Source organism: Austrofundulus limnaeus, unplaced genomic scaffold, assembly GCF_001266775.1.
Source record: "Austrofundulus limnaeus strain Quisiro unplaced genomic scaffold, Austrofundulus_limnaeus-1.0 Scaffold261, whole genome shotgun sequence".
Classification (NCBI taxonomy): domain Eukaryota; kingdom Metazoa; phylum Chordata; class Actinopteri; order Cyprinodontiformes; family Rivulidae; genus Austrofundulus; species Austrofundulus limnaeus.
Window position 1 is genome coordinate 30,693 of NW_013952663.1, and position 16,060 is coordinate 46,752.

The window sequence follows — 16,060 nt, forward strand, 5'->3', positions numbered from 1 at the left end:
TCCGTGTAATATATTTAAAAAATAGTTTAAAAATAATAAAAACAGAACATCCTACAGTATTTTTACTGTCTTTATATTATGGTTAAGTTAAATGTTTATCAAATAAAGTCTAATGTTACAACTAATCATGGATTCCTTTAAACATCTCCGGGCAACAAAACCTGTCATAATTCTGTATTTGCGATTATACAGTATATGAGTAATTTAATTTGGAAGASCTAATGTGAGTTGATCCAGCCTTGAACAATAAACATCATGAATTTAATAAAACATTTAGGTTACTTTGGGGTGTAATAATCCAGGCCACAAGTGATGTAGGCTTTTATCTGYTTGTTTACAGCTCTCCAGTAACAAATGCAGTGCGAGGACAATGGATGAGGATGTCACCAGGCTTGCAATACATTCTGGAGAGCCTAAAATAATCATACACGGGTCTGGTAATTAGCCATTTTTATGTTAATTGTGTTTGATTGTTCCAGGTGTTAACATTTGTGTGCTTATTTTTTTATTTGTTGTCAAAGAGTTGTTTTTTTTAATAACTGTTGCTTAAAATAAGCTGACAGTTGTTACCTAATTGACCCTCAATCTGCTTTTTGCAGATGACGGTGGTGCCGGCGGGCAGGAGTTTGTTGTCGAGCTTCAAGAAACTGTGTTAGTTTCAGAAGGAGAGGGCGAAGGCATGGCAGTGCACAGGTTTGCCCCAGATGAGCTGGTCATCCAGGATGCTGTTGAGGATGTGGTTTCTGAATATGTGCATGGCGATGACGATGAAGATGTTGCTGTAGAAACCTGCGTGATGGCTCTGGACGGTGAGGAGGAAGGGGTTGCCATGGGAGACATCCCGGAYGATGGATTGGATCCAGAGCAGCAGGATGATGACCAAGATGGCTGTGGAGATTATCTGATGATATCCTGTAAGTTCACCACTCTGCAAGGTGTTTGAACCTAGTGCTGTTATCCTGAGCGAATCAGATCATTACAGCTAAAAAATATAATCAAAACTTTAAAAATAATGAGCTCGAGCTGTTTTTCCTCAAATACCAACCTCAAAAATGCGCTTGAGGTCAGAACATTTCCTATATGTTGCATATATTGAATGTTTTTTTAAGCTATATATATATATATATATATATTTTAAACGTTACGTTACTGATCAGTTGTTATTTAGCCTCACCTGTTTCATCTAAAAGTTCTTCATCTTTTACTCTGAACGCAGACAATTACATAATCAAGAAATACTTTATATTTAAGAAGTATTTAAACCTTTTTATTGGGATAAAAACTGTCAGAATAAGGTTTTATAATAAAGAAAGTATTTCATTTTTTAAACTTGTAAATGTAGGGGTCACTCCGAGGGGGAATAAACATTTCCACTTGTCTTTGAACCTGGTCTCAGAAGACCTCCCTCAAAAAAGACATTTTATTTTCTTTAATCAAGATAATAAACAAAATAATAATGTTCTTTACATTTTTTTATTTATATTTTCTTTTAACTAAAATTTATTATCATTTTATAAATCATAGTTCCATAATGAAATGAATGACATATTGTTCCAGTGTTTCTTTATTTGTTTTAATCAATTGTTATTTGACAGTGGTGACCCCTAGATAAGGAAGATAAATGCAAAACGTATTATTGCACATGTCCATCATCTCAATGCGGTATGTTTTTCTCACTAGTGGATGAAGCTGGTAAAATGGTGTCTGAGGATGGAACAGAGGTAACAGTGGAAGGAGCTGTGGAGGACCAGGAGGTGGAGAAGGATGAAGATGGACAAGAGGTGATAAAGGTCTACATCTTCAAGGCTGACTCTGGAGAGGATGACATGGGTGAGAGAGCRCAAAACTGATGAAAACACATCTAACATTGATGTCGACTTGCATGATTTACATAACCAACATAATAAATTGCATTAAAGTGTAAAAGTCAAAGTGTGTGGCAGCTTGTTGCAGAGATTTAAAGATTGCTTTCCGCTGCAGGAGAATCGGTTGACATCAGTGACGGAGACGCAGAGAGCGTCGCCCTAACAGAGTCTACAGGTCAAACGCTCAGAGAGAAGATGGTTTACATGTCTGTCGGGGATTCGCACCACAATCAAGGAAACCACGGTGAGCTGAAGAGTGGGGTTAGTTTTCATGAAAGTAATGGTCAATAGTCCCCCTCCCACTCCTCGATTTTGTGCTGAATGGGCTCATCTACATGTKATCCCTGATGACTGATGAGGCTTCTATACAGAGGCAGTCATTGTATGACGATGTGTCTCTTAAGGCCCTGTCACACTGTAACATTTTAGATAACTTATTCGAACTTGTGACAAGTTTGTCCAACACTACAGATCTCTAGGCTGAAGATGGAATTTCAAACCTCTTTTTGGACCCATACTGTAATGCTAATGTTTATTTATATTTAAATTTTATTATTCTTTGCTGCCTTCTTGTTGCTGCAGATGGCTGTCTGTGACTAAAGCAATAAAAGTATTTTTTGAACTCTTAAGTATTTAAGAAGTTTTAAGTTTGTTTTGGTTCAAGAGAAGGAGGAAACTGAGGGCAGATTGCAGTGTTTTTTTTAATTTTTTTTTGCTACGAGATTATCTGCTGTGTTTCCTGCTTGCAATACAACACACATCAAGTTGATCAGTCATTTAAAAATAAGTAAAAGTTGTGTAAATTAGTTATCATAACTCTGGTTTTACTTGGTCTATTAACACAATTCAAAAACTGGTTTAAAGTTTGAAGTCTCTACTTTGGACTCARTTTGAAACAAAGTCACAGAGGCGGCATATCTTTCTAATCCGTTTAAGCCAGAGGTCTGCAACCTGTGGCTCTTTGGTCCCTCTACAGTGGCTCTTTGAAAATGTGACCAAACATAACAGAATATTTGTTTTGTTTTTTTACCCACAACAGAAATCAATTTGTAAGCAAATACGTGATCAATACTACTAATACAAAAAGTAAAACATGTTAGCTTATGCTAGCCTGTTGTTTACTTAAATAATCCAACTTTYGTCTTTCTCTCAAATCCATCAGAATTACCTTTAAAGAATATTAAAAACTACATAATAAGAATAAAAAATAAGCCTGAATAATTCAGTTGTACTATATTTTATGAAATTRKRTATAAAGTAYTTTTCTTGTTTAAATGAATATTGTCTTTTTATTTGTCCTGATGGGTAAAAATAATAATAAAAAATAAAATTTGCAATATATTTTTTAGTTTTATAATGTCACCTCCACTGGCCGTAAAAGTTCCCGAAAAGGCCTTGAAAAGGCCTACAGACCACCAGTTGATAATCACAGTTGTAGCTTATTTTGTGGCTCTGGACACGTTTTATTACTGCGTCAGTAGTAGCAGAAATGGCTCTTTTGACTGTAAAGGTTGCAGACCCCTGGTCTAAGCAGACGCCATCATTTAATCAAATGGAGCAGATTTTCATCTAATAAATCTTTATTCAGCAATTAATTGTATATTGATTAATTTTCATCCCATGATGCAGCACCCATGTCTCCTAAATTTCTCACTAAAAGATGCAGGAAGCCTGTGCATTAACATCCTCGGCGTGCTTTGACCGTAGCTTTAAACGTGCTTGTTTTCAGTTTTTTTTTTCATAACAAAGCTGTTCTGCTGCTCACTCAGGCATAGACGACAGCGAGAGTTGTGAAAATGGAAACGGGGCCGCCAGCGCCCTGCTGCACATCGACGAATCGGACGGGGTGGATGAAATCAACAGGCAGCGCAACAAGAACAAGAGGCGGTCGGAGCATCGACAGGTCCAGACAGGTGAGAACGGTCAGGTGCACAGATGTTGCTGTCACGATTAGAATAAGACATAAAGCAAAAGAGCTTTATTTCTCACACACATAAACAATGCCAACGTTCACATTTGCTGCTTTTGGTTTGTTCACTTTATATTCACCTGTCTGCTAGTGGTGTAAATCACCTGCTTTTTCACCTGCTTTTTCACAATACAATAGTGTATCAGATTGTTTATATGATGATGCGATCTTTCTTTATCATGAAGTCGGTCATGATTCATTTTCGATTCAATTCAAAAGTCTGTAGTTGATGTATCGATCCACATCAGGCATATAATGATGATACGGATCAATGTTTTCTTTTGTCTCAAAGTCTTTGAATCATTAAGAATTTAATGAATATATTGATGTATTACACACCTAMTTTTTGCTCTGTTAGGATATTAATGTCTGGTTTGAATGTGTTGCACTTTTCTCTGCTTGTCAAATGAAGTTAGATTTTCTAAACTSATATCACTTCATCACAAATTATTAATATTTGTACCTTTTTTTGTGTTTTACAAACAAATTAAATTGGTTTTCTATCTTAGTCGTACAGCCAAACAACTTGGGGRTCAACAGGTTAATTTATTTTGAAAGTGTACTTTTGTACAAATAAGTCAATATAAAACGTGATTAATAAGTAAGCAAAAGTTTATTTATATAGCGCCTTTCACAGAAAAGGATTTCAAAAGGTGCTGTACATCCATTATCAGAAAGAAAAAGCAAAAGTATCACAAAAGCTGTACAAATTATACATTAAATACATTCAATATTTGAAACAAAAACAAACACAATAAAAAAAAGATTAAAGCTAAATATACGTCTAAGGGGGGATGAGAGGGAGCTGTCAGCCTGTAGTGTTGCAGTCTCATACCTGCACATGATCATTGTTTCACTCAAATTAATACTGTCACAAATGAGTATGTTCTCAGTTATTGATAGCATGTGAAACTTTTTTTATAACCCCAATCAGCACTAGGTGTTCAGGAGTTTAATATTTTATAACTGCTCCTTCGTTTCACAACCAAATATCAGTAATTKTAAGATGAAGACAGAATTTTACTTTTAAAACATTGAATTATAAACATGAAACCTTAGATCTGTTCTAAATCTACAGAATATTTTGTTTCAGTGGTTTATTCTTGTCAAAKATTTTTGTAGTTTTGTTTCTATTTACCTTCATGTTCCTATTTTTTCTTTTGAGATTGTATTAATCTTACAAAGTATCTAATTTATGTAGTTTGACAGGAGTAAATTAATTTGCATTAAAGTTGGAATAAAATAACAAAACGTTTACCTTTTTTAAAATGAACTTTTTTCATAAGATTTTTTTTAAAAAATGACAATGTGTTTTTGTTTGGAAAACCAAAATGACCATGTGGTAATTTCCTTCTCTGTCGTRTTTCTCTCCAGCAATCATCATCGGTCCATACGGCCAGCCGCTGACCGTGTACCCCTGCATGCTTTGCGGGAAAAAGTTCAAGTCGCGGGGCTTCTTAAAACGCCACACTAAGAATCACCACCAGGATGTTCTGACCAGGAAAAAGTACCAATGCACAGACTGCGACTTCACCACCAACAAAAAAGCCAGCCTCCACAATCACATGGAAGTGCACGCACTTAGCAGCAAGGCCCCGTTCGAGTGCGAAATGTGCGGCAAGGAGTTCCACCAGCAGGGGGCGCTGTTCTCSCACAGACTGCAGCACCACCACCGGGAGCCCAAAACCCAGCCGCCGCCTCCGCCCACCAAGATGCATAAATGCAAGTTCTGCAACTATGAGACTGCTGAGCAGGGGCTGCTCAACCGGCACTTGTTGGCCGTCCACAGCAAAAGCTTCCCTCACATCTGCGTGGAATGCGGGAAGGGCTTTCGGCATCCTTCCGAGCTGAAGAAACACATGCGCACGCACACGGGCGAAAAGCCGTACTCCTGCATGTACTGCGACTACAAGTCGGCCGATTCCTCCAACCTCAAAACGCACATCAAGACCAAGCATAGCAAGGAGATGCCGTACAAGTGCGAGCGCTGTTTCCAGACCTTCGCCGAGGAGGAGGAGCTAATGCAGCACGGACTGACGCACGAGGAGAATAAGACCCACCATTGTGCCCACTGTGATCACAAGAGTTCCAACTCCAGTGACCTCAAACGCCACATCATATCCGTTCACACCAAGGACTATCCGCACAAATGCGCCGTGTGCGGGAAAGGCTTCCACCGGCCGTCGGAACTGAAGAAGCACTCGGTATCGCACCGCACCAAGAAGCTCCACCAGTGCCGGCACTGCAACTTCAAAATCGCGGACCCTTTTGTTCTCAGTCGCCACATCTTGTCTGTCCACACAAAAGAGCAGCAGGCCTCGCCCGAAAAGACCGAGACTAAGGCGAGGACAGAGACGCACTCTCCTGTCGTAACCCCTAAAAAGTCTGCAGCTAGCGGGGCGAGTGCCTCCGGTCCACCTGCTAGAGTCAGCGCAGCCAGCTTAGCCAGCAGCGTGACTGTAGTTATCGGCAAAGGCCAAAAGGAGAGGAGAATCTACCAGTGCCAGTACTGCGACTACAGCACTGGGGACGCTTCAGGTTTCAAAAGGCACGTCATTTCCATCCACACGAAAGACTACCCTCACCGCTGCGAGATCTGTTCGAAAGGCTTCCGGCGACCCTCGGAGAAGAACCAGCATATCATGCGTCACCACAAGGACGTGGTGCAGGCAGAGTGACTGTGACCGAGCCAAATATCGTGCCAGACGGACGTTAAAGCATCCATCACACCCCAGTCGTTGCACTCTCAGCAGACAAACCTTCCGGTGTGTGCTGCACTTCAGTCCACTCTGTTGTTTTGCTCTTTCTTTTTTTCCTCCCCCAATCCCCAACCCTAATGTTTGCTCACAAATGTAAACACATGTACATAACATTATTACTCCAAGAGTTAAGCCCTTCTTCCACAGGCTTGCGCTTTTAACTGCATGTCCCTTTGCTGGTGACTGTGTGCATGGCAGATTGTGCAGATGTCTTTTTTGTAGATACACGTTTTTTGGATTCAGCAGGTAGCAGTCCGTTCCAAATTCACAACAGTCTGTGTGTCTTAAATTTGAGGTGTAATTTTCAGAGTTTTTATTTTTTCATCATTTTGTTCAAATACCTAACAGAGGTATGTTAGCCTGTTTCGTAGCACTTGTGAAAATGGGTTTATATATATGTGTGTGTGTGTATGAGTGAGTGTGTGTATGAGGGACAGAAAAAAAAAGTCATTGTTGTGCTTCCCAGTGCTTTGACCCCATCTTTCTGTAACATAGTTTATTTGTTCAGAGTAAAAAAAATCATTTTTTAAGCTTCACGATCGCTAAATTTATTTAATTTAAATTTTTTTTTTACCATGGTCACAATATGGTCTTGATTTTAAATTTCACATATACTCGTGACTCACGGTGCAATCATTGCCAGAATCCCTCGATGTCCAATATTTACGTTTCATGTCTGTAGATGTGCTGTGAGTTACTTGGAGCATCGAAACATCGGAGACAAAGCCCCGAATTTCAGTATTTTCAAATTAATTAGTGTTGCCAGATAAGTGAAATGTCACTAATTTGAATCAGCCGATTGTTAAATAATGAAGAAAATCTCTAAAAGTTTCACACAATTGGGGAAATCCTACAGTATATGTGGTGCTGCAAGCATGAAACTACGGACTGAGCTTTGATTTTACCATCACAGATGTACTTTTTTGCCAGTAGAAAGGGAAAAACGTATATCCTCATTTTAGATGCAACTTCACACGACAGGTGCTGGTGGTGTTCATGTTTTATGACTTTTTACATTATTTTTAACACCTGTGATCWTTTTTTTTTGTTTTTATATTTATTTCATTTATAACTTGTTGTATAGTTAAGTGTAACTAGACTTCTATGGGACGTAAATTATTGTTTTGTATACGAATCTGTACAAAACGTTGTAGATGTAAACACTTGATGACAAAGGAAATCCTGAACTGTGTCGTTATGGATGTACGTCAGCATATTTGTTAAAAAATGGACAATAAAGCAAAAAATATTTTAGCTGGCTTTCTTTATTTTTTATTTTTTGAACAGTATTGCTACAAAAGAATGAGATTATAGAAACTGAAGTCAGGGTTTTTTTCCACAGCAAAGGTCTGCAGCCTTTCACCACAGATGCAGAGCAGGACAGGAAATCAGGCAGCTGGGCACTCCGCTGAAATAAAAGCAAAGTCCTACTATTAATGCTTGGGCCACTTTAAATTGAATGTTTTTAAGAGTTGGTTGTGATCTAAAGGTACCGTTTTTGGGAAGGAAGATGATGTTTTCGGGCAGAGTGCCGGTTTGCAAGGCGAGCTGCCTGAACTTCTGCTTCACATCAGCTCCGAGTTCGTCTGCACGTCCTGTCAAACCAGTCATCTGCCATTAGCTGTAAAACTCTTGAAATGGACTCACTAAAACAATTGTGATTTTACCGTAAAGTTTAGTAACTGTGGTCGTCTCCGCCTCCTTTTTCTTGATGATGTGAACCAGAGCGTACTCATCAGACTTCACTTCAGTCACACGCATGTCTTTCAGAGCACCTGAATCTGGAAATAGGAAGGAAAGATGAAAGTAGTGTAGTTTCTGCATTAGTGTGTGTGTGTGTGTGTTGGATACACTCACGTTCACAGCTGTAGGTGAACTTCCCAGCAACATCGGTCTTTTTAGCCAGTTTGTTCTTTCTCCAGCAAGAGCCATCAGAACTACAAAGACAAGTGACATCCAAAGTTTCTCACAACAGTTTATTTATTTTAACGTTTTGAGTGTTTTGTATTAAAATGTCTGGTCCAGGCTCACGTGAGACTGGCGTAAGACATTTCCAGGTCTCCGTTTGCGGTTGGTTTCAGCATGGCCGTGCCCATCTTCATCGTGGCCCTGCGTCTGACGAGCCACTGAGAGTTGGAGGCGATGCCAATCAGGTACCACTTCCCTGACATCTGTCGCCACACACAAGAAAGCAAAACAACAGATRCAATCATCACCTTTAAAATAATCTATTCACTTAAACATGTTGGAGTTCTGTGAAAAAGGCCATGAACAGTAAACATCTCACCTGTTTCAGATGACTATTTTTTATCATCTCAGTTTTAATAAATAGTTTATTTCTTACTGTTTTGAGCTGTTTCTTTTTAAAGAATTCTCGCAAATACAAGTAGCAACAGTATCAGCTAGCTTTAGCACATCCAGTTATAGAGTTCTCTTAAACAGTAATAACACTAAAAACAATAAAACTGAATATGTGTGTGTAATTTAAGTGATTGTGTTACTGATAGGGACACAATTCAAAGTGAATTCAAGCTTATATCAGTGTGTAAAACATCAACACCCATAATATAAAACATGTTGATTTAAAAAATGTACATCTTACAAAACTACTACAGTTTCCATACAAGTCTCAGTAAGTCTTGCATATATTTTTTTCACTTATAAGATTAGATAATCTATGTAATACGACTGCAGGATGCATAAATCTACACAAACTTTTTTTTCTTACCCCCTGGATGTTGAAGTCTGCCTGAGGCAGGACTTCAGAGGAAACAGCCAGGGAGCAGAGCACAGCTCCCAGCAGGGTGAGCAGTGAAGTCATCGTCTCTGAGGATCAGGATCAGTGAGGACAGGATGATGATGCTGATGATGAGAGCCCCGATGAAGAAGTAGAAATYTGTCACTGACGACTCTTTATATAGGGGAGAGTGGGCATACCCCCACCACCCCAGTCAGCACACACCCACAGAACTGGGCTCGGTTCAGACACGCTTCAGGCATGAAATGCAGCACAGCCACAGGGTTTGGCTCCACCAGGATCCAATTCAGTTAGAGATGAGTGATAGGGAGAGAGCAAAAAAACAAGTTACAAAACAGCTTCATCTGAGTTAGACTGCAGACACGCTATTTCATTTTGTACTTTACTTTACTTTACTTTACTTTACTTTACTTTACTTTACTTTACTTTACTTTACAGGAATAGAAACAAATCCCTAAAGTGGTAAACATGGCAGTACATAGTTGCCCTCCAGTGCTTTCTGTGGCAGATAATAAAACTCACCAGTCAGCTTGTTACAGTGAAAAACAGACAGCAAAACAGACTTCAGAGATTACCTTGGTAACCTTTTTTATGTTGCAAACCATGTGCTTCTTTACCTAATGTCTGTTCATCAGTTACTTTTTGGTCATTCTTTGTGTTTATGATCCAGTTTATTTCCTTTTCGTTATGTTTTATTTTGTTGTGTGTTTCCTGTGTTTAGTTCTTAGTCTTAGTTCTTGTGTTTTCATTTGTTCAGTCTTGTGCCGTTAGTCGTTCMTCCTTCGCTCCTCAGTCCTGCCACACCCACCTACACCTGTTCTCTGTCCTGAGTCTGCCCAGGTGCCTCTGCTTCTCTCATCAGCCTCTGTCCTTAAGTCCTCAGCTTCACCTCACTCACTAGTGGTTTTACACGCTTCTTTGTGATTATATCCTCATGTCAGTAAAAGTTTAATTTAATTCAAGCTCCATGAGTCAGTCTGCAATCCTAGATCCAAAATAAGGATTTGCGAACAATCCAAATCATTTGAATGGCTCCTTATGACGAATGTAATAACAGAGAGAATCACTATTCCTTCGCTTTTTGAAGTTCACAGGCAGAGCTGTGGCGTGCAGCAGCTCAAGGGGAAAGGGGGATTCAATCCACGTGACATGATGACATCATCAYGCAACTCATTSAAAATCTAATGGCTCCCTGAACCMAAGAGCCCTAACTGTGACTCTGTGACACCTGATGCACCTGATTTATGTTTAAAATTTGCATCACTGGATTGAATCAGATCCAGTGTTTTAATCTGTGAAGGAATGTTTCTTTTTGACATTTATTTATTTTTTATAAAGAAGTCCATTTTATATTGACCAGGATATTTACAGCAATAAATTTATAAAACATGCAAGGTGAAACGACCCATCGCTGTTTATGTCTTTCTTCATTTTTCTTTTAAGTTTTGTTCTGTCTCTGCTGTGCTCTGTCTTTGTGCGAAGCGTTCATGTGAGTCTGAATAGGTGTGTGTGTTTGTTTTATTCTCGATGGCAGTGACTGGCACGATTGTCCTGCACAATGTTAAAYATAGGAAGTGTTCATTGTTTGCCATTTGGCAGGGTCTGAATTAGACTTTTATCAGCTCAAGCCCTCTGTYGGTGGGATTATTTACAGCTGTTAGGTTGTCAGAATCAGGATGAAAGTAAGTAAAAAGAGTTTTTGTTGTAGGAGGCTTTACCTTCTTTAATGGAAAGGCATCTAATCCCTGACATTTTAAACCTTTTCTAGTATTTATTAAAGAAAATGCAGCTGCCTTTTGTATCGGAGTTTTAGACTCATCAAACCTGGTAAAGAGATGAGACAACTGAGTACAAAGATGTGGGACTTCTCTTGTATTTGCAGGATTTTTCTTCGTGCACACAGATTAAAACGTGACTGGTTATGCTGAAAATATACAGAGCAGGTGCAGACAGATACCCGTCAAAGTGCATAATTCTCCAGCATTCCTACCTTTACCGGTTTGAACAGGCAAACTCCTCACACCGTGAAAATCAGAAACCATTTTTGTGCCAAAAAATACGTTTCATAACTGCAGTTATGAAAGCACTTTTTTTTTGCTTACATTAAAACAAAAACTGTGCATTGTCCCTGAGTTTGTTGGTGTAGCAAAACCAATTAATAAGAAAAATCAAATTTTATATTTGTAGCAGTGCATTTACTGCACAGAAACCAAACTGTGTGTCAACAAGCCTTAACCTTTTAAGTCCCAAGGGGTTTCCTTGAAWGTTGTGCTCAAAATAACATCCCCAATTGTAATTATTGCATTATGCAGCATATTTTTTAAATATCAACAATAAGGCTAAAAAACACAACTCAGAAATCATAAACTCACTGTAGAAAAGTAGAAAAAATCAGTTAAGATCCGCCCCCAGTACAGGGGCATTGAGCATCACAGGTCAAAAAAAAGAATAAAAAAAAAAGCATGTTCTATACCTACAGTGATTCAGCCTGAAAAAGGTGTCACACATGAACATCGTGCATTCAGCTTCTGAGGAACAGACTCTCAATGCATCCTAAAAATGAGTCATTTTGACAGTTCAAGGCCAACACCCACCATCACAGTCCTAAGTGGCCCTAATGCATAATCACTGTAAAATATATGTTTTCTTTTTCACATTTGGGCAAAGCAAGTGTCAAAAAATCAAATGAAATAGAATAAAATAACCATCCGGATGTGTAAAAACCAGAGCACATGGCCGATRACATCGAAGAAGGAACAAGAGGCAGCAGAGTATTACTGATGGAGGAGTGCAGTGAGGAGGATTTAASTGGAGATTTAGAAGATATCTATGATGATCTATCTGTAAGCCATAAAAAACAAATTTCAACTGTTTGGAGTGAAGTTATTGCTCTGCAATAGAGTTTAGATTTATAGCCCGTCACGAAATTTGGGCCAAAAYGAAATGCTTGATGGTCGGGTCGGATTGGGCTCAGGCTTATGTGGTGCATTTTTAATAAGCCTGCCATAATAAATTTCAATATTTTTTTGTATATAACCGAAACGTTGTGTGATGGAGGATAAATCATCATAACTTCTCCCTTCCTTCTGCAGTATGCTGTGCAGCTCAGCAAATAAAAAAAAGAGTTGTTGTTGTTTTTGAGTCAGAAGAGTAAAACTATATATTTTTTTTTTGCTAACTGCAGTGCAGAGATAAAAAGAAGACATGGACGTTATTTACACGTTTGTAGGACCAGACAAGGTGCTCTTCGAAGCTGCCCATTTTACAGCCGGCTCCTGTGATGTGAAGCTCTCTCTGCAGCCACAAACACACCCACAGGTGTAAAATAAAGAAAATAGGGTACACTGCAAAACTTCAAAATCCTGAAGTCTGTATGAAATTAAGGATCACTCAAAAAACAGATGTAGTGGTTTTTATTTAAAAATATGTCAACTGTTTCCACTCAGCTGAATTGAGTAAAGGTAACATTTACTATAAGTAAATGTAAAGTAAATGCAAAATAAAGGCTACACGAGGAATTTATTATATTTGATGCTTTTTTAAGCTAAAAACACTGAGGATTGCTTTATGCTCGAGATCCCATTATACATGAATGAATACAGTACTTATTATATGGAGGAGAGTTTACCCTGTTGTGGAAAAAATGAAAGGTGTGTTAAATGCAGCACGTGACATCTGATTTGCTTAAAATCTCAAATAATCTAAAAACAAAGTTCAATTAAAGTAATATGTTGGGTTTACTTCAGCCTCGGGCCTCTAACTGGAGTTAATTAGTCGGGTTGGGTTATATAAACCAGTTCAAAACTCTGCAAGGACGATCTGATCAAAATGAGCCACCATGAACGATTGCAGTTTCCACCAGAAGACTCATTTCCTCTTAATGTTTTGGAGTTTCATAAAATAATAAATGCTATCTCCCTCCTTGGCTATATTTCCACAGAACGGTGCAACACATTGTCTGGATTTTGTTCCTGCATAGTCATGGCCTGAAATAAAAGTTAAGATTGGTGTGTAATATAAATATAAATATAACTCTGGCTGTCAAACCCTGATTTGCGCCCTTTTTTTGATGTCACATACGCAGAAGTGAGAGCTTTGTCTGAAGTACAAACTTAAAAACAAAGAAAAATTCTGGTACTTTTTAACATTAAAACAGAACAAAGGTGTTTATTTTATATCTCCATCATATTTGGCTGGATGTGCAATGTGGGGAAACAAACGGTGGGTGTTGGATTTTAATATAAAACCTGTCCATTGGTTCATGAGATATATTTTGCAGACACAGCAGACAAACACTGTCAAAAACATTATCACTTTTTCAACTTTGGAGGCAATAAATGAACTGATAGAAAAAAAAAAAACAATGCTGGGAATATAAGGCCTGGTGGTGGCGCCAGAGGAAAGACTGTTCAGACTGTGTGGAGCCAAGTGAACTTCTCAGACAAGAATTAGAATGAAAATTCAAAAAATAAATAAAACATAACTGCAATGATGTAAACAGTTTCAATTATAGCGGAAAGATTTGGACTGAAAATAAAAATGTAGAATTAGGACATGATATATAATGTTGGCCTCCAAATCACATCCATCAAACCCCCAAGTACCTTTCGGCTACATAAGTGTGGGCAGTGAACGTCTCTTTGCTGCTGCTTCACATTTCATTGATGAAAAGAGAAACAGGATCCAGTGTGATAAAGCAGAAATGCTTCTCTTTGTAAAAGAAAACCTGCCTTGAAGTGCAGAGACTACCATGTCTTTATCCCACATCTAATATTTTGGTTTACAATTTTACAGCTGAGACTCAAAATTCTTACTTTTTTATGTTTGCCTTTGTGTGGAAACACTGTTAAGTTATTGGGACTCTTATTTTCATCACAAACTTTAAGATGAAAAAAATGCAAAGACTATCACGTCTTTTGTYACAGTCATGTCTCAGTTTGAATATTTTGGTTTAACAATTTTATAGATGAGACTTAATTTGTATTTGTTTTAATTGCCTGCTTGTTTAAACTATGTGTCAGTATTGAATATACTGTCCTGAATATTAGAAATTACAGTTCAAGTAGGAAAATSTGCACTAATAATAAGGATAGTTTGATATTTTTGATTTAGAGTTTTTCAGTTTTCACAGTTGCCTTGTTAATATTTTTTTAATTATGATCCAAACTCTAAGATTCTTGTCAGTGCAGGGAGTTAAGTTGTACACAACTTGTTTGAAAAGTGAAATGGCAAAAAAAATAAAATAAATAACACTGTTGGTTTCTTGTGTTTTATGTTGGCAGTGCAATCTTACTTGAAAGTTACAATTTCAAAAATAAAGCAAGACATTAAATCACGTTTGCTTGATTTTTAGTCTGTGAAAAATTGGATCATCCTGGAAATGCAMGTTTGTGCRTRTATATCGAYATCAATAAATATCGGTTATCRGCCAAAACAGCAATATTAATAYCAGATATCRGTATCGGCTCAAATTTTTATATCGGTGYATCCCTACCCAAAACATACAAGTCAGTGTGTTCATTTTCTCACTGTAACATTTAAAATSAGTTCATTAAAGGGAAATAAAAACAGGCTGCAAAAGCAAGAGGAAGTTCTCCATTAACAGCCTGCTAACATTAGAAATTAGACCAAGCTGGGGAGGTTGGAGCGAAGAGACACCGATGCGTCTGCCATGGTGAGGAACTCAACCCAGTTCTGACAGAAGCCACGTGAATGTTCCCCTGTGACCACGATAAGCCCCCACAGGTGCCTCTGGCCCCTTTTGTTCCTCAGGGCCAGCTGAACCTCGCGCTCCGTCACATTGAAGCTGATGTTCAGCACCTGGGAGAGCAGCAGGTACAGCAGTCCTGCTGAGATGATGCTACTGTACCAACAACAGGTGAAACAGAGGGCTGTGCTGCAAAACATGCGGAGAGAGCAAACATGTAGTTAAGATATAAGGTTTCAAATCTATTTATGTTTACCTGCGAGAGAGGAGAAATACCTGGACTGGCTGTAGATGCCGGGGCAGTAGAAGAGAGCCGTCATCAGATGCTGCTGAGGGCAGAGGCTGCGCAGCACCAAACTGATCCCGTACACAGAGGTGAGCATAAACACGCAGAGGGTCTGCAGAAAGCTGCGATGGTTGGCTCGTCCAACGCAGCTGTTTATCCTGCAGCATCTCGACATGCAGCACAGACAGGCAGTAAACAGATCTAAAACTCTGAACTGTGTTTAACATTTACATTCTGCATTTGATCATATATTTCCTTGACTTGGACAAAAATAGGGTTTCCTGCAATGAAAAGAAATGTAGTTTTGAGGTGTAAGGCAAACGCGTTTGCAAAATTAACTGAAATAATCATTTTAATATTTTCCAAAGCCAGTTATCTCAAATTAGGTTGCTTTCAAAAACTTAATCATTAATTTGGTGTTACTGTGACGTGTGTTTTATTTGCTGCTGCCTATCTTGGCCAGGTTTCTCTTGAAAAAGAGGTTTTTCATCTCAGCGGGACKTCCTGGTTATATAAAGCAGTGTTTCTCAAATCTGGTCCTCAAGTATGGGGCGCCAAGTATAAATTGGAAACAAAGAAAAAAATCAGTGCACTTTCTTCACACTTAGTGCATTTTTCTCATATTTAATGGTAAATGTTAATTATGTTAAATCTATATCTAAATATTACATCTAAAATATATATTAAATCTATTTCTGCCTCATCTATCTATATAC

General features: G+C 38.4%; 3 protein-coding genes across 5 annotated transcripts in view; 1 reads left to right on the forward strand and 2 right to left on the reverse strand.

Moving 5' to 3' along the window:
• Nucleotides 1-7,847, forward strand: part of LOC106526128 (zinc finger Y-chromosomal protein) — a 10,785-nt gene extending 2,938 nt beyond the window's left edge. The window contains exons 2-7 of one of the 2 annotated variants that reach the window (XM_014020615.1): nucleotides 341-437; nucleotides 600-914; nucleotides 1,681-1,830; nucleotides 1,981-2,109; nucleotides 3,635-3,778; nucleotides 5,209-7,847. In XM_014020615.1, the coding sequence (XP_013876069.1) occupies nucleotides 371-437; nucleotides 600-914; nucleotides 1,681-1,830; nucleotides 1,981-2,109; nucleotides 3,635-3,778; nucleotides 5,209-6,512 (2,109 nt within the window). In that variant the 5' untranslated portion in view covers nucleotides 341-370 and the 3' untranslated portion in view covers nucleotides 6,513-7,847. Of the gene's footprint in view, nucleotides 1-340; nucleotides 438-599; nucleotides 915-1,680; nucleotides 1,831-1,980; nucleotides 2,110-3,634; nucleotides 3,779-5,208 lie in introns of those variants that run through there. The other variant, XM_014020616.1, reaches the window with a different exon arrangement.
• Nucleotides 7,841-9,591, reverse strand: zgc:153704 (Lipocalin-like). Its single transcript, XM_014020619.1, has 6 exons — nucleotides 9,322-9,591; nucleotides 8,625-8,764; nucleotides 8,451-8,530; nucleotides 8,261-8,374; nucleotides 8,087-8,188; nucleotides 7,841-8,001 (listed from the first exon to the last, which is right to left on the reverse strand). Exons 1-6 carry the CDS (start codon nucleotides 9,412-9,414, stop codon nucleotides 7,982-7,984), a joined length of 549 nt encoding a protein of 182 aa, XP_013876073.1. The 5' UTR covers nucleotides 9,415-9,591; the 3' UTR covers nucleotides 7,841-7,981.
• Nucleotides 9,592-11,208: 1,617 nt separating this feature from the next.
• LOC106526129 (palmitoyltransferase ZDHHC23) overlaps nucleotides 11,209-16,060 on the reverse strand; it is an 8,564-nt gene continuing 3,712 nt past the window's right edge. For both annotated transcript variants that reach the window (XM_014020618.1, XM_014020617.1), the window contains exons 4-5: nucleotides 15,335-15,502; nucleotides 11,209-15,247 (exon numbers count right to left, since the gene is read on the reverse strand). In XM_014020618.1, the coding sequence (XP_013876072.1) occupies nucleotides 14,974-15,247; nucleotides 15,335-15,502 (442 nt within the window). In that variant the 3' untranslated portion in view covers nucleotides 11,209-14,973. The remainder of the gene's footprint in view (nucleotides 15,248-15,334; nucleotides 15,503-16,060) is intronic.

Coding starts and splice junctions, on each gene's coding strand:
- zgc:153704 (XM_014020619.1), bottom strand. CDS start 9,414: ATGACTTCACTGCTCACCCTGCTGGGAGCTGTGCTCTGCTCCCTGGCT. Junction 8,765..9,321: donor CAGACTTCAACATCCAGGGG/GTAAGAAAAAAA, acceptor GTGTGGCGACAG/ATGTCAGGGAAGTGGTACCT. Junction 8,189..8,260: donor CACAGTTACTAAACTTTACG/GTAAAATCACAA, acceptor CTGGTTTGACAG/GACGTGCAGACGAACTCGGA.